General features: G+C 45.2%; 1 protein-coding gene across 2 annotated transcripts in view; it reads right to left on the reverse strand.

Moving 5' to 3' along the window:
* Window positions 1-360, reverse strand: part of BCL10 (BCL10 immune signaling adaptor) — a 238,928-nt gene extending 238,568 nt beyond the window's left edge. For both annotated transcript variants that reach the window (XR_008380127.1, XM_053591205.1), the window contains exon 1: window positions 35-360. Coding sequence is in view for 1 of the 2 variants with exons in the window: in XM_053591205.1 (XP_053447180.1) it covers window positions 35-91 (57 nt within the window). In the remaining variant the exon portion in view is untranslated. The remainder of the gene's footprint in view (window positions 1-34) is intronic.
* Between the last annotated feature and the right edge of the window lie 21,050 nt (window positions 361-21,410).

The raw sequence follows: 21,410 nt of genomic DNA on the forward strand, positions 1-21,410 counted from the left end.
CCGCGCGGCGCTGGAGCAAGGTCGCACTACTCACATCCTTCTTCACTTCGGTTAGGTCCTCCTCGGTGAGGGACGGCAGGGTGGGCTCCATGGTGGAGGCGGGAGACGGCGCTTCTTCCGGGTCCGAGAGGTTAGGCTGCGCCGCCCCGCCCAACCCGGGGCTTCAGCCTCCGGGTAAGGGGGTCAGAAGGAGACAAGGCGGAGCAGGTCGTGAGGAAGACAGCAGCCCCTTCGAAAACAGAGGAGCTCTAGGGTCAAACCGTGGCGCTTCCGGCTCCGCCTCTGGGTCCACGGCGCTGCTAATCTACGCATCCCTCCGCAAAGATCCACGCCTTCCCTCTCCCGGAGGCTCATGCGCAGGCGCCGTATATCGGAGAGGCGGGTCGGTCTGCAGAGCCCGCCCCATCCCCGAGGCAGCCAATCGGTGTAAGCCCGCGGGCCAATCGGCCCATAGCGGGCGTCACCTTAAGCCACGCCTCCGCAGGTGGTAGGCAAATAGAGGTGGGTTGGTCTCCCCATAAGGAGTCATTTCCGCAGGTGCGGCCACCTGCTGCCAGCCTACGGCGCTGGCTTGGCTAACTGCTCACTTTTGGTGGAGTAAGGCTGGATTTGTCAGTACTTTGGGGGTCCCTCCCTTTCTCCCAGAACTGCCATACAATTTTCTGTTGCTGTGTTTGCCCACTCAAGTTTTTAAATTACAGTTTTGGTGATACACAAACAGCCTGACTACAACATTAAACAACCCTGTTCATCATAAAAGTATAATTTTCCTATTTATTTAATCTATGTAATGGAAATATGCCCTCTTTTTCGGGCTGCTGAGATTATACATAAATAAATATTATGGCTTTTCATATATATTTCCACAGATTTTCTCCAAAAGAGTTGTATTAGTCTATCCATGTTTGGGAATGAACTGTTTGGCCACAACCATGTCAGGGCTGCTGATGAAGGAGACAGTTCACAATCCATAAAAGCAAGCACGTTGAATGCTCCCAATGTAACACACCCATTTTGATCCAGCCATTTTAAGGATGCAGTTGTATCATTGTTCTACTTTAAGGAAAATATTCAGAACCCACCAAACTTTAAAGAGTGATATTACAAACACCATACGTTCACTGCCAAGACTTAACAAATGCTGATACATCACCGTATTTGTTTCTGTTGTGGCTTCTCATTATCCAGTGTTAGTAGTAGACACTCTGATTCTTGAACATTCTTTCATCCCCTTGCTATACTTCTCTTTACCCATCTTCAACTGTCATTTCAGTTATGACACCTCCAACTTTCTTCTAGCCTCGATATTCACTAGAATATTATTTATTTTATTTTACTTTCTTTTATTTTGCAGTTTTTGGCCGGGGCTGTGTTTGAACCCGCCACTTCTGGCATATGGGGCTGCACCCTACTCCTTTGAGCAACAGGCGCCGCCCTAGAATATTATTTATTCACTAGAAAAAATAATAGGCATCTTATTTACTCACTCAACGAAGAAGTTGAGTGTTCTGTGTCAGAAGTGGGAGTTATAGATAAGGATTGGGGGAGGGGAACTAAATGAGAATCTTGGGAATTTTTTATAGCTGAAGGTTTATATTTTGCTTTTCAGGCAAATGTTCCCAAGACAAATTGCCTGGGTCAAAGCAGCTGCATCAAAATGCCATATACCTAATCACAGAACTAGTCTGTGGCAAGTCTTGCAGTTCCCAATCCTTCTTGTTTTCTAATGTGTCATATTTCCTTTGTTAACAAACTTCTTTCCCATTTTCTGCTAAATCACAAGGTCACACTGTAATGAAGGTTGGGCATATTTTCAAGAAGACAGCCACACCCACGCAATAGTTCCACCTCCTCCCTACCCACTACCACAGCCTCCATCTCCACCTCAAGTTATAGGTACACCATCTGTACTCCTACTGTGAAATGCAGGGTATCCAGCAAATGTACTGGGAAGGATATGGCGGAGGTTCTACAGACATGCCACAGTGTATCATACCAGTTAAGCATGAGGATGTTTTGCATCTGACAGACCTAGCTAGTGTATTGGTTGGATGCCATACTGAATTACTCCATCTATGTGATTTATAACATTGCCTCACAGTTTTGGAGGCTAGAAGTTCAAAATTGGCAAAGCCATGTTCTCTTTCAAGACTTTATTTATTTATATATTTTTGAGATAGAGTCTCACTATGTTACCCTCTGTAGAGTGCTGTGATGTCACAGCTCACAGCAACCTCAAACTCTCTGGCTTAAGTGATTCTCTTGTCTCAGCCTCTAAAGTAGCTGGGACAACAGGCACCTGCCACAATGCCTGGCTATTTTTTATTGTTGTTGTCATTGTTGTTTAATAGGCCCGGCTCCGGTTCAAACCCGCCAGCCCTTTCTGTATGTGGCCAGCACCTTAACCACTGAGCTATGGGCGCCACCTCTTTGAAGACTTTAGAGAAGCCTTGGCCCTTCTGGTGCAATGCTGGGCACTCCTTGGCTTGTGGTAGCATAACTTCAATCACCACCTTTGCCTTCACACTGCCTTCTTCCCCATGTTTCCTCCATGGGGTTTCCTTCCCCATGTGTCCAAATTTCCTTCTTATAAGGACACCAGTCATTGGATTTAGGGCCCATCCTAATTCCGTATGACCTTAACTTGATTACATGTATAAAGACACTATTTTCAAATAAAATCACACTCTGAGGTTCCAGTGAATGTGAATTTTGGGGTGATGCTTTTAACCCAAGATAGCTGAATTCTAGATTTGACAATTATTAGCTGATTATCTGTATGATCTTAGAATAATTAATAAGGATCCAATAAATATGATGATTATGAGAATGCAGGGAGAGGGAAAAGGAAACCATTTCTGATTGATAAGACAACTTGAAAGAGGAATATTTGCACTGGGCAGGAGGACTTTAATAGGTGGAACTTTAACTGCCTAATGATGTATTCCAAATTTTCTGCCAGATAACAATGCCTGTGTTGAACAACAAATTCTATTGTAGGTGACTGTGAATTATAGATCTCCTATAAACAGATGGAGGAAAAAAGGCCAGTTCTGAGACAGACCATCCTAGGTTGTAATGGCAAGACAATACGTGATGAAATTCAGATATTTCAGCAAAGGGACTTTGTGAAGGTTTCAGATGGTTCTGGTGGACCAGGAGGGTGCAGAGTGGTGGGTGTGGAGTGAACAAATGCCCTGAGGACATTCCCAAGTGTGCCCCAAGATTAGAGTATTGCTGGGCTTGATGAGGGAACCTTGATGAGGGAACCATTCCTTCTGTTCTCCCCCTAGAAGGCTGATTTGAAGAGTATAGAGAGGTGGACAGGCAGTTGGCATTTATTAGAGACCTAAATGTTTGGAGGCCACATCTTGTATAAAGAAAGTTTTTTGTTTCTTTTTCTTTTTTTTTTTTTTGCAGTTTTTGCAGTTTTTGGCCAGGCCTGGGTTTGAACCTGCCACCTCTGGTAAATGGGGCAGGCACCCTACACACTGAGCCACAGGCGCTGCCCAAGGAGGCCACATCTTAATATATCTGGGGGACATTGAAGGAGGAGCTGGATCTCCCAGTCTGACAACTGCCTGAAAAGAAATAATCACTAGCAATTAATATCACACCCACCCAGAGTTAAGCACTTTATAGCTGGTGTCTTAATTTAATCCCTTTAACAGTCCTTAAAGGTAGGCATTATTATTCCCACTTTACAAATGAGAAATCCGAGGCTTAGAAAATATTATTTACCCAAGGCCAGTCTCCTACCTAGTAGCAGAATTGGGATTCCAACTCAGCTCTGTCTGATAACAGGCCAGTGTTTTCAATTACTAGCTATAGACCAGTGGTTTATAGCTTCCTAATGCTGTGAACCTTTAATACAGTCCAAAGGGGTCATGACCCACAGGTTGAGAACCGTAGACTGAAGCAACTGTTCCAAGACATAATGATTTGGAAATGCTAGTATACTCAAGCAAGGCCAAAGGTACAATCCATATAGTCTGTTCTCTGTGCTTGATGTAGAAGAAAGAAAAACCAGGAAACTCACCTTGGGATTTTCATTTTCCCAATGGGAAAGCTAATGCCCAGGATTGGCAGGAAAGGGAGCCCTCAGGCTCCTGTAGGCTGATGAGAGCATCCCGAGAGCCTGGAGCAGGAAGACAGGGTGACTTCCCTTAAAATCCATCCTTTCCCATCCCATTAGCCACAGCTGGAATTGGTAGTTCTCAGCCTGAATTACTTATTAGAATCACTTGGGAGTAAAAGTCCACTTTCCATCAAGATCAACTAAAAAATTCTCTGGAGGCCTGAGCAGTGGCTGTTATTATCTTTTTTGGTGAGAGTTTCATTGAGATACATGTAATACACATAACACAAAATCCACAGATTTAAAATATATAATGGCTTTTAGCATATTTACAGAGTTGTACAACCATCACCACAAAAAAATTTTAGGAGTATTTCATCCCTCTAAAAAGACTCCTGTACCCTTTGGCCATCACCCTAAATCCTTTTATCTTTCTTGGCCCTATGAATCTGCTTTCTAGGTCTCTAGATTTGTCCATACCAGACTTGTATAAAAGGAATGATATGACACGTGGCCTTTTGTGTCTGATATCTTTCACTTAATATTTTTACAGTTCATCCATGCTGAAGCAGGAATGAGTACTTCGTTTCTTTCCATGGCTGGATAATATTTTGTTGTGTGGCTATGACACGTTTGTTTATGTATTCTTCAATTGGTGGGCATCTGGATTATTTCCACATATGTTTGGCTATTACGAGTAATGCTGTTATTAAGAATGTTCATGTACAGATTATTGTGTGAACATGTGTTTTCGTTTCTTTGGGGTATGTACCTAGGAGTAAAATTACTGGGTCGCATGCTAACTATATTTAACCTCTTGAGATGCAGTGGTAGTCTTAAAACTTCCCAGTTGATTCTGATGTAAATCCAGGGCTGAGAACCAATGACATGGACAGAATGGTGAAACTCAGAACATTCTGACAGCTGCAGGGAGACATTTGCAGGGTCTTTCCTGGGGATCCATGTGGAACAGTGAGGTTGGTTCCTAGCTGGTTTTCCTGCCATACTGAGGCCCTAGTGATGGCTGATCATACGCAGAGAAATGTGCCTTAGCTCCATGCTCTCAGCTCTATTTGGTTCAACATTTATACTCATGACTTGAGGGACGAGTATTTGAGACAGGGATTTTCAAACTTGTTTCTAATTGTGCAATCTTATCATCAAGTAAGATTCCCTGGGGGAGCTTAAAGGATAAAACAGGGAAAGATGGGTCTGCTCTAGGTGCCACTGAGAAGAGGCTGAGTTCCGAGGCCCTGTCCTCTGGGGCCTGTAGAAATTTTCTGTCTTGCCCACCCACACAACCTTGATACCTATGAGCCCTTTCTCAAAGCACCCAGGTCTCTGTAAAGCATTGTTTGAAAACCATTTATCCAGAAGTGGTTCACATTACTAATATTTTATTAAATTGTACATAACCTAGAACTGAGAATATAAAATAATTTTAATGACAAACTCAAGGTCAAGACAAACTCTTAACAAGGATCAATAAAAGATAAGCAGAACAAAGCAAAATAAAATGAAACTCTTCTGGAGTGGGTTGCATTGGGAAATAGTAAATTTTCCTCCTTGTAAAGTATTCCAGCCCAGACAATGTTGTTTCATGGTTAGGGGGGTCATAGGAGGTGAAGTGGTTGGCCTTGTGATTTCAAGTGTTCCCAGCGTTAAGCCTCTGTGTTCATGCTGCCAGAGCCACTCACCTAGAGCGTCTCTGCTAGTCAGGAGAGAGTTTGGCCTGAAAGATCAGGTTTTCTTTATCCTTCCCCTAATTTTCTTTCTTTATTTCTTTTTTTTTTTTTGAAATAGAATCTCATTCTGTTGCCCTGGGTAGAAAGCCATGGTGCTGTAGCTCACAGCAACCTCAGAATCTGGGTTGGAGCTATCCTCTTGCCTCAGTAGCTTGGACTATAGGTGAGCACAACGCCCAGCTAGTTTTTCTATTTTTTAAGTAGAGACAGGGTCTCGCTCTTGCTCAGGCCAGTCTCAAACTCCTGAAGTCAGGCTATCCACCTGCCTCGGCCTTCCAGAGTACTAGGTCCTTCCCCTAATTTTCCTGATCCATTGTGGTTTTGCCTTGAAGAACTGGCTGTGAAAATAGAGCATATTATTATATTATCTATTATATTTCTTGTTTAACATTTGATCTATGATTATTCACTTAGACTGTAACTTCAGCAAGGCCACCACTTTGTCTGTGTTTTCAGTGTTGCTCCTACGGCAGTGCCTGGTATATAGTAGATGTTTAATAAATTCGTGTTGAGTGACTGACTAGAAGGTCACTCCTAATCCCTTTGTGTCAGGAGACTTTTCCCATTACCTTCATGGTTCCTCTCAACAGCCATTCTTCTTCAACAAACCAGGAAGCGGCTGGAGGAGAATTCAGAGTTCTATATCTTTTCCTAACCTAGAGGTACCAACCCATTCCCTGCCCCATCTCCATCCTGACCTCCCTTTTTCTGGTTTCTGACTCACACCTCATTTTCAGCCTTATTTTCCTTGGGCTTGAGTCATTTCTTTACCCCTTACTACTCAGGCTCAGGCAGGTCCCCTAACTGCCCGAGGCCCTTGTTTCCTCTTGGCTTGAACAAGCCCAAAGAAAAACAAAGGTGGAATTTTGGGAAACACCGACATATAAGGAAAAAGAAATAACAACATCTTGTCTCATAGATTGATGTCAAGGGTGTAGCATGCTCAGTTTCTTGTATCCCCCCAGGAGACAGTAGATGTTAGCAATGATCACTATTTCACGGTTTTTGAGGCTTCCTATGTTACTAACTTATGCTTCAGATCTGGTGCTTATCAGCGCAATGTTAGTGATGACCTGGGATGCCCTGAGCCACAATGCAGTTTCTCCCCTCAGCCGTGCTCCCTAGAGGAATCTAGCCCCCAGCCTGCCTTCCTGACGCTGTCCCTGTGGGCAGTGCCACACCTTGCTGACCTACCTTCCAGCAGAAATAAAACTATTGATAAGGGATAGTAGTTGATCCTGTGTTTCTGAGTGGACAATCGCGCACCTGGTTTGCTCTCAACCATTTCAAGTTACTGAATGTAAGGATTAATTTGCAGCTCTTCAGCTTCCAGACAGTGAGCTCGAGTCTCCTGCTTCAAATGGCTCGGTGCTGGTGCTAAAATACCCAAATCAACTACTTGTGATTACCAAGGTTGCTGCTAAAATTCCTTTAGCTCTAGCAAGCACCTGGGGTTTCTTATTATCTCTGCTGTTTATTTCAACTATGAATAATTCCTAAAGTAGTGAAAAACATGTCAATCTTCTTTTAATAGGAATAGCATTTTGCTCTGGTTTCAAAAGAAAATGTGATTACATTGTGCTCTTTCTAGATATGATTCTAGTAACAGATGAGCTGGTGTCTCTCCAGGATGTGTTGTTGAGGGATCTTTGGATGGCATATTCCCCACTTAAGATACCTATTTCAGAAAAAAGGGAGTGATAGGATTTGATTTGCATTTTCGGGGGTGGTTCTCCAAGCAGTAATATGGGGACACGTGAGGTACAGGAGCATAAGATGGGGGCCTGGGGAAGCAGAGTGGCCTCAAGGGCGATGCGGTCATCCAGGTGGGACTTAGAGGCACTGAACTCAATGAGGCGGTAAGAGCAGGAGAGAGAAAGGATGGGTTTGAGGGAATCCATGGAACTTGCCAGACCCAGCTGTAAAACCGAACCGCAACTGTTTTGCATACGACATCCAGTCACACTCAGCATTTACGGACTGTTTGGTGATATCTTTGGTGAAAATCTCATGTCAACGCCCCCTCCCCACCCAGCTTTCTGTTGTCTTCCAGCCTCTGACTCATGCTATCCTGTCTCCAAAGGCCACATCCTTCCCTTTCTGGGCCAAAAGGGCATTTTCTGTCTCCGAGTGTGCTCTATCACTGCCTTACATTTATGGGTTATGATGTCAGTTCCATGAGGACAGGGCTCTTTGTTTTGTTTTCTGATGTATTCAATATGTTTACAACAGTGTTTGGTTTACAGTAGGCGCTAATAAATATTTGTTGAAATACCATGAACAAAGAAAAACTTTCAATATGTTGAATCCTACAGAAAATTCAAGCAGGAAGAGAACTGAGAGAAGCCCCCTGGCTTTAAGGATAGGGGGTCATTTGTGACTCCAGAGAGAATAATTTCAGTAGAGTGTATAATGGGGGACAGAATGAAATGTTGTTATTTTAAATTCCCTTTTTGGAAATGGAAGTAGAGGTTACCTTTGGGAGTCTAACTAGGTTAGACTAGTTTTCTGTGTGATAGGTTGTTCATTTATTACGTCTGGCTTAGGGAGGTCGAAATTGGCCTTTACTTGGTAAGAGAAAATGTGCCTGGAAATCTTAAGCAAGTTTCTTAAAGGACTGTTCCATTTTGTATAACGGAAGTGCAACAAACTCAGAGTACAAAAAAGCAGGAAGGAAATTTCCATTTTCACTGGATGAATCAACAACCAAAGATTTGGTTAATATATGTAGACGTTTTGGGGTCAGGTTTCTTCCAGGGCTATTTTCAGGCTCACTGACAGCACTGGCCTTCGTCTTTGCTCTACATTCTCACGGAGTGTCGTCTGGCATCACTCTGAGTCAAGCTCCAATTCCTTAGAAAGCACCTCTTCTAGGAGAATCTGTGACACACAACAGTGCCAGAGCCAGCAGGCGTTTCCACTGGCCATTGGTTTTCCACATTGTTCTCAGAGATACAGAGGGAAGATTTTCTGCAACAGCACATTGTGAATTAATTCACTTGTGCCCCAAGGGTCCTGACTTTACCTCCCAGGCCTACAAAAGGTAGCTGATATTTCCTCCTCTTGTTTTGGTGTCTGCAAAATGTCCTCTGGCCTGTCTGGCGGGTCCCAGGACTACCTTATATGAAAGAAAGATGGGCCCCTCTGCTCTTTTTGCCTGCTTCCTTGTCACCCAGCCACATGGCTGCTGGTGACAGTTGAGAGATGGTCACTTTGCTGGGCACAGCTCTCTCTTCGAGAGCTGCCACTTTCTATCACTTTGGCCTCAGGGAAGGGGACGCTGCTTTCTCCTTTGTTATTTAGGCTCACAGATGGGAAGGGCCTTCCCCTAGGTTGTCATAATGAAGAATTCACCTTGCTATAACTTTTAGGAAGCATTTGCTCCATGTAAAAATAACAGAAAGTTCAACATTGGGATATCTTAACAACTAATAGAGTATGTGGCTATCCCTTAGAGCTTTCAGGCTTAGAGACACCATGTGTTACGTTGAGCTCCCAAGAAGCTGACTTGGAGGAAAGGATTTGAGAGCAAGTAGTTCATTTGGTTGATGATCCAAGGTTGCATTGTTAAGGAAGTGGAAACATTCAGAGAAGGGAAGCAAGAGATTTCCCTCTGGGCCACTGGGCATCAATCCCATGGGGGACCTTTGAGAAACAGTACAGAACTTCCCTGACCTATATGGCAGTCACTAGCCCACGTGACCCCTGGACATTTGAAATACGACTAGTAAGAATTGTGTTGTGCCCCAAATACAAAATATACCTTGGGTTTCTAACATTTATACATACACACAAAACTGTAAAGCATCTCCTGGATAATTTTTCATGCCCATTATATCAGTGATTTTCAACCAGTGTGCTGCAGAACACTGGAGTGCTGTGAGAGGAACTTAGATGTGCTGTGGAAATTTTAAAAGACCATTAATTAAATTATTTTTGAAAAAAGTTCAAAGCATGGCAAGCATATTCTTTTTTTATGAGACAGAATCTCACTATGTTCCCCTCGGTAGAGAGCTCACAACAACCTCAAACTCTTGGGCTTAAGCCATCCTCTTGCCTCAGCCTCCCGAGTAGCTGGGACTATAGGCGCCCGCCACAACACCTGGCTATTTTTTTGTTGTAGTTGTCACTGTTGTTTAGCAGACCCTGGCCTGTTTCAAACCTGCTAACCCCGGTGTATGTGGCTGGAGCCCTAAAAATGTGGCTGGCGCCCTAACAACCAAGATACAGCTGCTGAGCCACATAGTCTTTCTTTTGAGCAACGTAATTTAAGTGTGCTGTGGAACTTGAACTATAGGTTCAGGTGTGCCGTGAGATAAGAAAGGTTGAAAAACACTGGATGACAAGTTGACATGGTAATATTTTAGATAGACAAGGTCAAACAAATATATCAAAATTAATATCATGTTACTGTTTCATATTACTTTTAAAAATATATTTACTAGGAAATGTAAAATTTTATGTGTAACTCCCACGACATTTCTTCCAGACAGGCCTGGGCGCTGCTCACTATAGGCAAATGGGACATCTAATCCAGGTCTAGCAGAGCTAATGGTCCATGTTCTGTTGGAGCACAGCTGTCTCTTTCTGTCCTGAGTGTCCTTCCCTTCTGTCCATCCCCCAGCCTGTGGAAACTTTAATCTGAGATTACAGTTCATGTATCTGGCCTTGGAATTGAGGTTTGGAATTGCCTTGGAATTGTCCCACCCTAGCACACATCCCGAGGTCTAGGTTCCTCCACCAACTCTGCAGCAGGACATCCCAGATTATGCTGAACCAAGCCACGGCCAGCTCCTTTTCCTGCTTCCCCCCACATGAGGTCCACACATCTGTCCTATGGCCTCACAAGAAAGTGTGAGGACAAGAACACACGACCTCTCAGTAACCTAATTATACCTAATCCTGCCTAATCTTACATATGAAGTGGGATAATATATATATTTTTAATTTTTAGTTTTTTGAATATTTTATTCTTTTTTTAACCATTAAAGTTGTTCTATTTTATTATTAGCTGCTGTTAATCTCTCTTTTTCCTTTTATTAAATCATAACTGTGTGCATTAATGCATTTATGGGGTTCAGTGTACTGATTTGATACACAATGTGAAATGCTTACATTGAACTGATTAACAATCTATCACAATTATACTCATTTCTTAATAGTTTTGAAAGGTACCATGGCATCATGCACATTAGGTGAGGTCTCCTCAAATACCCTCCCTCCCCCGCCTTCTCCTTCCCCTCTTCCAGTCTACTTTCTGGACTACAGTTATGTTTTGCCATTCATATGAATGCACAGGTGCTTATATATTGATTTCATAGTAGTTTTGAGTACATTGAATACTTTTTCTTCCATTCTTGAGATACTTTACTAAGAAGAATATGTTCCAGCTCCATCCAGGTAAGCATAAAGGATGTGAAGTCTCCATCTTTTTTTAATGGCTGCATAGTATTCCATGGTGTACATATACCACAATTTTTTAATCCATTCATGGGTCGATGGGCACTTGGGCTGTTTCCATGTCTTGGCAATTATGAATTGGGCTGTAATAAACATTCTGGTGTAAACGTATTTGTTGTAAAATGATTTTTGAGCAACTGCATATATACCTAGTAGAAGAATTGCAGGATCGAATAGTAGGTCTACTTTTAGTTCCTTGAGTATTCTCCACACTTCTTTCCAAAAAGGCCATATTAGCTTGCACTCCCACCAGCAGTGTAGAAGTGTTCCCTTCTTTCCACATCCATGCCATTGAATAACATTTTAAAGAATTAACTGTGTTCTTGCCTGTCCCCAACCCTCACACCCCTTACAATGCCATGCTCTCTGATTTTCCTCACTTGCACCCTGAGATCTTCCTCCCAGTCTAGAATGTTAGTATGAGTTAGTCATTGCTTTAAGGGAAGGCTGCCATTCCCTTAAGAGGCAAGAATAAAAGAGGTTACTTTATAGTGTCTAAGTTCAAAGTCACTTGGGCAGGTATAAGACATAAAGAGCCAGATACATGAACTGTAATCTCAGATTAAAGTTTCCACAGGCTGGGGGATGGACAGAAGGGAAGGACACTCAGGACAGAAAGAGACAGCTGTGCTCCAACAGAACATGGACCATTAGCTCTGCTAGACCTGGGTTAGATGTCCCATTTGCCTATAGTGAGCAGCGCCCAGTGGCTGCAGTACAGTGAGGTTAGCTAAGCCCAACGACTTCTGCCTGTGCCCTAGAACTTTTTTTTTGTTCAGCCTTCTGCCACTCCCACATCACGTGGGAAGCCCCCCTTCTAATAGTCCAAGGTATTTAAAAGCCCCAGGATAGGAGACTTGGTCACCTAGAGGGTCTTCATGCAATAGTACCTGGGCAAGGTGGGGCCAGTTCTGTCTGGCCTAAGGAAGCCAAACCTCTCAACAAGTCAGGACAGTGATGAACACAGATCTGTGTTATGCTTCTTAGGGGAGGTGTATTTCTCCAAAGGAAACATCATCATTGGAAATGGGTCTCTGCCCACAGTATGGCAACTCCTTACATTACCGTGCACGGCAGCATCTCTCTTTGAAGCCATGTCGTTTTATTTCTCCCCATCCTGACACTGCTAGTCCATCAAATAGGCTCCCCTTGACAGAGAAACATTGTCCTTGAAGATAAAAATCCATTGAAAAATGTCAAGTATTCACAAAGGGTATGATCTCATGTAGTGTCACTTGGTAATATATACACCTGGGCTAAAAAGTCCAAAAACCAACTGAATGAGTCAGAAATAGTCACACAGAGAAGCCTAAGACTGTGTGAACAGGCCTCATAATCCTGGCCCAGAGGTATGTTGTGTGTGCATTCAGAATATACTCTTTCTTGTTTTGTTGCCGTCGTTGGACTCAAGTGGGTACACTCTGAGAGTTGTTTTCTTAGGCCCTGAAATTGAAAGAGGAAGGTGGAAGGCTGCCCATGGGATTCCTATAGCATTTGGCTTCCTTAAGCCCAATTAGGCTTTAAACATTTCTCTCTCATTGACCCAGGACCTCTGCTTTAGCGTCACTAACACTGGAAACAAGGGTTTAATGGCCTTAGTGACCCAGCAAATATTTCAGAGGCAGTGTCTTCTGTTGTACGCTTCCCGTGTTAGGTGACTGTGGGCTCATGACAGAGAAGGCAAAGGAAACATCTGGACGGCTGCTTCCCAGGTTTTGAAGTGTGACCCCACCATCTGCTAAGATGGATGTCTTTTGGGGCGATCCTTGGCCACACCGCCCCTTCTCTGAGCCCTGCAGCAGCTGCTGGGGCCAGACAATGTGACCCTGCTCCCCTCACAGCTGAGTGGACAAGGTGTGCATGTGCGCACGTGCTCGACTGTGGGAGTCTGCCCCCCGGGTTGGGAAGCGGCCCCCCGAGACTCCTGTGCACAGGTCTGCAGGGAGCGAGGGGCAGGAAGCATGGGCGCAGAGCAAAGGAGGGACGGGGACAGGGTGGGCGCAGAGCAAAGGGGGGAGGAGACAACTGGACGAGGAGTGGCAGCATCGCAGCCCTGGGCCCAGGCTTTGCATGTCCGGCAGCTGCGCCACATGTTCATAGGTGCCACGGCGTGTCTAAAGTAAACCTCCAACTCTGTGTAAATGCCTGTGGGTGTCTGTGCAAGCTGTGCTCCCCACTGACCTCGCAGAAGCTCAGTCTGTCCTCTATGAACACAGGCAGTGTGTCTGGAAGCGTCTCTGGAAGGTTCCACATCTCAGGATCCTGACGCTGTTCTTCCCCCGCATCCTGAACTGTGACCCTGCAGTCCGTGTTAAAGAGCCAGGCCGACAGGTCCCTGAATTGCAGAACAGCTGTCTTTTTCTTGTGGTGGTTTCCACAGCCCTACATTAGGAAATGTTGATCAAGTTGGGCAAAAGGAGAGGGGAGACTGCCTCCCTCCCTCTCTCTCTCAGCTTAGCCATTCGACTCATACTCGTTAGGCGCTTACCTATCCAGGCACTCTTTAAGATCCTGAAGCTTTCTTAGGCTGGGCACAGTGGCTCACACCTGTAATCCTAGCACTCTGGGAGTCCAAGGTGGGTAGATTGCCTATGCTCAGGGGTTCACGACCAGCCTGAGCAAGAGCAAGACCCAGTCTCTACTAAAAATAAAACAAAAAAGAAATAGCCAGGTGTGATGGTGAACACCTGTAGTCCCAGCTACTCAGGAGGCTGAGGCAAGAGGATCGCTTGAGCCCAAGAGTTTGAGGTTGCTGTGAGCTGTGATACCACAGCACTCTACTCAGGGCATAGAGTGTGAGACTCTGTCTCAAAGAAAAAAAAAAAGATCCTGAAGCTATAGTAACTCATGGAGTTGACGTTATAGTGAGAGAGTCAAACAAAAAATAAACGTACAGCTAAAATAGTTTCAGATCATGAAGAGCTATGAAGCAGATAAAACAGGGAATAAAATGGTGTTTGTGTGTATCTGTCCTGTGTGCTGATGGTGGCTTTGTTAGGAAAGATGTGAGGAAAGGATGTTCTGAGTGGGTGACATGGTGTGGCCATGGGAAAACTTGTGGCAACAGCTTTGCAGAGAGGGGTGCTAGCACATTCTAGGAGGCTGGGACCTCCCTGGCCTCTTTCCCTTCCCTTCCCTTGCCACAAATATTAACTGAGAGTCAGGAGCTTGTTGGAATAGATCAAAAGAAGGATAGGACAGAGTTTTTACCTTGGCGGAATCACAGACCAGGAAAGGAGAAAGACAAGTTGTCAAAATACAGATGGCATGCAGTTAGCAGAGGAAGCGTAAAGCATTATGGGGAGGATGGTGGCACACGGACCACCTGCCAGGTTCTCTAACACACCTGCCCAGCAGCCAGCTCCTGGAAGAATCAGCAAGTTCCATTTCTTTACAATGTCATTCTCTCTGGCTTTTGCCTTCAAAAATTCTACAGAGTGGGAAGCTTTTTTGAACAATCCAGTGAAGCATACACACAAATTCTAGAGAGGAAACCCAGCGGAAAGCTGGAATTGATTTGGGTTGCTGATAAAACTGGAAAGGTGACTTCTGTTTGCAGGCCCAGGATGCTGACATGAAGCGCGCACACATTCACCAGCTAGAGGGACTGAGGGCAGTGGGAGGAGTTGGCCGGTATCCCTGGACTGTAATCCAAGAACAAAAGTATTGCAGAACGAGGAAAAACCTTACACAAGGCCAGAGTGAACCTCGTGGTATTTATGCAACTGATTTCAGGTTTAAAATGAAACTGTGTATTGACTTAATGGTATGACTCATTTAAATGAGATGGGCTTTTAAAAACACATACTCAGTGATTAGGTTTTCCATTTATTGTTGTTGTGGGACATGTGGCACCGAATGACACTGCAGTACAAAAATATAGAAGCAACCAACAGAATGGGTCTATGTAAGGACAAAAGAAGGACAGGTTGAATCCTTTAAATAGTTTAGAAAGGGAAGCTAGACTCAAGCCTCTCCGCCCCAGAGAGGCCTCAGACTGCAGCTGGTGGTGAGGAGGCCCTGGGCGCCGCTGTGTAAACGGAAGAAATGACTCTGGTGGTGGGAGGTTGTGACTGGCAGCACGCAGCTTGGGTTTGCGGTAAACACCAGCCAGGGCAGGGAAGGGAGGTATTTTAGTTACTCTGTCAGAATAGAATGGATTGGAGGGTGACCAGATGCCCCTCTTGAGGGAAATTGTCACTGGATAAACATTTGCCCCAGGAAGATAGTCCCTCCATAGGACTGGTCTGTGGCAGAGTTCCTTCTTTGCTTGGTGAATTTGGGAAGAAACTCTGGGCGCTTATCTTGGTACCTCTCTTTCTCCTCCTGGGTACAGGCTCACCTGCTCCGAGCACATGTTGTGCTCAGCTCCTCCAGGGCAGGCTCTGGCCTGGGAGGTGTGTGTGTGGCAGTGTGTGTGTGTGTGTGTGTGTGTGTGTGTGTGTGTGTGTATGGCTTGCTCTGGTCCAGCACTGCCTTGAAAAGTTTGTACTGAAATCTGAGTTTCCATCTGGGTCTTCCGACTTAAACAATAACTCTGATGAATGCGGTATTGATATTCAGACTTCTAACTACTGGGTCTTATGTCTTATTTCTCAATAGGTTCAGAACTTTGGGTGGTAAGCAAAAGATCATGACTGATAACCAACAGGCTCTCAGGAGCACATCAAAGATTGGGAATCAAGGTTCAGTCAGAGGCCCATGCACTTGCCAATCTGTGCAAAGGAAATACAATGTGGTTTCTAATATGATCCCAAACCCAAGTCACAATTATGTCTCTACCTCAATCATGCTAGGAGGTCTGTTAGGTTCTTAAAATACCAATCATTTCCTTATGGATCAGAATGTGCACAGCCTCCAGAACTGACTGACTCCAACATAAACCCAGTGCTTTAACTGATGGTATGTGATATACACCAGATAACTCCTGTTCTGAAAAATAAAACAATACAACATAAGCTCTCGATAGCACTTCAGAGTTCTCTTCGACAGCACATTCAGACACTTCTGCTTTGACCCACACCTTGTAGTATTACTTTGCTTCCCATTTACATTCAAGGGTGAAAAGAGGAAGAAGAATGGAAAGGAATGAGGGTGGGGCAGAGAGGGGGAGGCAGGAAGTGCGTCGGATCCCTGGGGAGAGAAGCCTGGACCACCACATGCAGCTGTGCAAAGCTCTGCCCTGCACAATCCCCACGTGATCTCGGGGATATCTGCGACGTCAGAAAGAACATAGGATTGTGAAATTATTGCCTTTTATATCTCTAACCACATCCGATTCCAGAAACAACTTCTGCTACTAAGTGAGGCCACGATTCTGCCACACAGCCAGTCACATTGTCCTGGTTTCATGTCCTGGTCCTGACCTCTGGGAATCTTGCTGTTCCGGCACTGGGGCCCTTCCTGGGGATTTTGGGGGCAGCAGATGAGTGGGGTGGAAGAAAAAGTTTATTTCTTGAGCACCTGCAATGTATCACAAATACACAGAATAGGAACATGCATACCAAAGGGTAGCTTGGAGGGGCATTATCTATCTATAATCTCCACGAGACCCCACGCTATCCTGAAAGATGGTAACAATTGCCATTGTGATGGACGATTGAAATGTTCTCAAGCTTTGGTATGGCCATTGCCATGGCCCATAATAGTGAATGACAGAGTTTGGATCTGAGAGCAGCTCTGACCTAAGAGCCCAGGCCTTGTTACTACCTCGCCATCTCTGAGTTGTGGAAGACTTGCTTGAGCATCCAGTCCCAGTAGGTGCTCAATAATTATTTGGTGCCCCAGGGATGAAGGGAGCAGTCAGTGAGTGGGCGGATGGAGCAGTCAGTGAGTGGGCGGATGGAGCCCGTGGCCATCTCCCCAGAGTTAGGGCTAGCTCTGCTTCTTGGAGCTAACTGAAAATCGCTGTTAGCATGGTCAGGATCCAAGACCCACTTTTATAAATCTATATCCTAATATTCTCTTCAAACAGAGAAGAGAAGGCTTTGTAAAATCTCATCTTGCTTGTTGTCAGCACAGATATCCAGAAACTGTCAAAACCAATAGGAGCCCTTTGGGCAAAGGCCAGAAGGCTGCCCCATTCATGCTGTCTGTGGGGACCTTCTGAGGCACCTCAGGTTCTTTCAGGAAAAATGAAAGTTCTGCCTGAAAGGACGCTGTGGCAGCTAGTAAGCCCGCAGGGCTGCCAGCAGATTTGCTCTAATGCTGGAAGACAGGTATCCAGAACAATCTGGAGAAGAGTAGAGATACAGACCAGTTTCACACTTATCTGCCAAAGTCTCTGCTGTTTAGGGAATGCAAGAAGGGGAGATCTACCTTTTACATTTCTGTGCATCAGTTTTGCTTGTGAAAAACAGTGATGGTGGCTCACAGAGCATCACAGGTGAGGGAGGGAAGCTGGTAGGTAGGTAAGCACGGTGGTTTCATTATGGGGAGTTCAGCAACCCCCAACTGCTCAGGTGGAGGGCCAGGCTCAGGGAAAAACCAACTCTCTCGGTAGTCAGCAAGTCTTCCACCAACTCAGAGATGGCAGGGTAGTAACAAGGCCTGGACTTTTAGTTCAGAGCTGCTCTCAGATCCAGGCTCTTTCACTCACTGGCTTGGGCCATGGCAATGGCCATACCAAAGGGTAGCTTGGAGGGACATTATCTATCTTTCATCTCCTTGAGAACCCAGACTATTCCCAGGCAGGACTGGGAATGCAACAACCTGTTTGTCTCCTAACTCACTCACTATCCTCTCTGTAAAGGACAACAACTATATTTTCTTTATATTGGGCCCAAATCTGTGAGTTTGTTAGTTTATCTATTTTTGTACTTTTCAAACACCCTGAGAACTTACTATTTACTGTGTAGGTCTTATGCTAGATCCTGGGGTCTGGTGCTAGACAAGGAGGTTTCTGCCCTCAGCCTCTACAGTTTCAGGTGACAGCAGCCTGGGCACAAAGAACCAGAAGGCAGCCACTGCCAAGTATGATAATCATTGTATGTGTCCACTTAACTGGGCCACTGGGTGCCCAGATGTTTGGTTAAACATTATTTCTGGGCGTGTCTGTGACGGTTTTTATGGATGTCTCAAGAAGCTCAATGGTCCCTATAAAGAACATTGGTGTCTAGTGAGACAACTACTTAGATTTGAATTAGTAGACAGAGTAAAGCAGATTTCCTGCCCCCGCCCCCACCTCGCCCCACACCAGGGTAGGTGTACTTCATCCAGTCTGTTGAAGGTCTGAATAGACTAAAAGGCTGAGTGAGGAAGAATTTTTCAGTCTCAAAACTTTCAGTTGAGATACTGGTCTTCTTCTGTCTTCAGACTGCAGATCTTATACTTGGCTGCCATAATCCCATGAACCGATTCCTGATAGTAAATCTCTTTCTCATACACACACACAAGCTCACATGTGCACACATACATATTCTATTGGTTTTGTTTCTCTGGGGAACTCAGACTAATATACTAAGCAATGATGGGAGTCCAGAGGGACCACTGAGACATCTTGTGCATCAAACAGAAGTACACCTGCAGGCCGGGTGCAGTAGCTCATGCCTGTAATCCTAGCACTCTGGGAGGCCAAGATGGGCGGATTGCTTGAGCTCAGGAGTTCGAGACCAGCCTGAGTCAGAGAGAGACATTGTGTCTACTGAAGAAATAAAAACTAGCTGGGCATCATGGCAGGTGCCTGTAGTCCCAGCTACTTGGGAGGCTGAGGCAGGAGGATTGCTCAAACCCAAGAGTTTGAGGTTGCTGTGAGCTATGATGCTATGGCATTCTACTTAGGGCAACAGAGTAAGACTCTGTCTCAAAAAAAAAAAAAATGCACTTACAGGTTTTTCATCCTTTTGAAGCCTGGGCTAGGGCAATGAGGATGAGTCAGATTGCAAAAGGGTCTCAGCTAATGCCCTCCCCTCCCCTCCCCTTCCATCCCTTCCTTTCCTTCTTCTCCCTGCCCTCACTCCTTCTCCCTTTCTCTCTTTCCTCTCCACCTACTGCTGACTGTCCATATTCTTAGGCTCTTTCCTGTCTTACTTTCTTTTTGCAAACAGAGTCTGTCTCTGTCACCCCAGCTAGAGCTGAGTGGGATCATCACAGATCACACAGAGTCCTGAGCTCAAGTGATCCTCCTGCCTCAACTTCTCAAGTAGCTGGGACTACATGCATGCACCATCATGCTCCACTAATTTTTCTATTTTCAGAAGAGACAGGATCTCACTCTTGCTCAGGCTGACCTTGAACTGCTGACCTCAAGTGATTCTCTACCTCATCCTCCAGAGTGCTAGGATTACAGGTCTGAGCTACTGCACCTGTGCCTTTGACACTTTTTTTCCCAAGTAAGGGTCAGATGAACATATACTGACATATGAATGATAAATAAGAGTTCAACTGGTGCTATCCCATTCTTCCCCAGGGTTTGAGGTCTTTTCCCCTCAAAGGGGGACAATCTCTTCTCTGCAAGTGCTCCAAGGGAGGAAATGGAGGTATGGGCCAGGAGGTGATGGCCGTGGTGCTGTTCCTGGCTGTGAGGCCTTCAGACCCTCTCAGAGTCCTGCGTGTGAATGTTAAACACGCCACCAGGACTTTCCGATTCTGGTTTCAGCCAAGGTGGGAGAGGGTGGGCCTTGGGGTCTACGCAGGCCAGGGCTGACAATGGGTCCTAGAGGTGACTTGGTTGGTCCATGGCCAGGTCTGAAGAAGTTACTCAGAGCATGAAAGCCCCCCTGTGTCCACAAACCCACCCAGGGGGCAGTGGCAGCATCCTTGTTTCTCCTCCCCTCCAAAAGGCCTGCTGAGAAAACGCAAACCAGCACCTGAGGGCGCTGTTTCTCCACAGTTTTTCTGCAAACTCTGAGGCTGGCATCTGGATTTGTTTTTGAGGCTAAATCATGGGATGTCTCTGGAGAAAGAAACATGTATATACACACACACACACACACACACACACACACTCTCTCTCTCTCTCAGATCTGCATTAATGTGAAAGAGCACAGGTAGGGAAACACTTTAAACATTCTGAAATGCCTCGATGTATAATAACTTTGAAATTTTAATAGGGCTCCTGCTTTCATGCTGCCAAACAGAATCAGAGTTTGAGCCCAGTGTGTGACTTTTCCTTCTGACTGAGTCTCTCTGGGCCTCAGTTTTGTCATCTGCTTCCTAGAACACTCACCGGGGTTAAGGGAAAGAGGCACGTAACATGTTATGGCCCTATGCAGGGCATGTAGGGCTGTGGGGAAGAAAAAGGAGGTGCTGGCTCAGCACCCATAGCACAGTGGTTACAGCGCCGACCACGTACACCAAGGCTGTCGGGTTCAAATCTGGCCCAGGCCAGCTAAACGACGACAACTGCAACAATAACAACACAAAAGTAGCTGGGCGTTGTGGCGGCTGTCTGTAGTGCCAGCTACTTGGGAGACTGAGGCAAAAGAATCGCTGAAGCCCAAGAGTTGGAGGTTGCTGTGAGCTGTGACACCATGGCACTCTATCCAGGGCAATATAGTGAGACTCTGTCTCAAAAAAAAAAAAAAATGGAGGTGCTATTATCACTAAACATGGATTAGGAAAATTTAAACAGAAACTAAAAGGGCATCAGCTGTTTGCAAACCAAATGCAGGGTGGGCTGTGGTTCAAAGCCATGAATGAGAAAGTGAATGAGAAAGGAAAGGGTGTGTGGGGTACATTTTGGAGAGTAGGATTGGCCATGTTAGGCCAAGTAAAGAAAGGGCACCCCGCAAGGCTAGCTCGATTTCTCCACCGCTCTCCCACGTAAAGATACAGCATGGATACTGGACTCACAGGACAGCTTCTGCCCAGACGATTCCCAAACTTGCCACTTTGAGAAAATTTCATTCTTACCTCCTTTTGCTCGTTCTGACTGCTATTCATCCCAGCTCAGAGGGGCCTGGCAAGGGCCAAAGTGTAATGCTGGGCTTGGGAATGTGAGCACAAAGCAACGATTACCAGTTAGCAAATTATTATAAGGGCCACGTGGGCGCCAGGGTTGACATAATGAGGAACTTGGTATGTGTGGTAATTGCACACACTTGCGTTGAATCTTAGGAAAACATATAAAAGAAACATTATTTTTGTTTTTCAAAAGGCTATGATGGCAAGATCCATTCCACGAGCAA

The sequence above is a fragment of the Nycticebus coucang genome, chromosome 5 (genome assembly GCF_027406575.1).
Source record: "Nycticebus coucang isolate mNycCou1 chromosome 5, mNycCou1.pri, whole genome shotgun sequence".
In the NCBI taxonomy this organism is placed as follows: domain Eukaryota; kingdom Metazoa; phylum Chordata; class Mammalia; order Primates; family Lorisidae; genus Nycticebus; species Nycticebus coucang.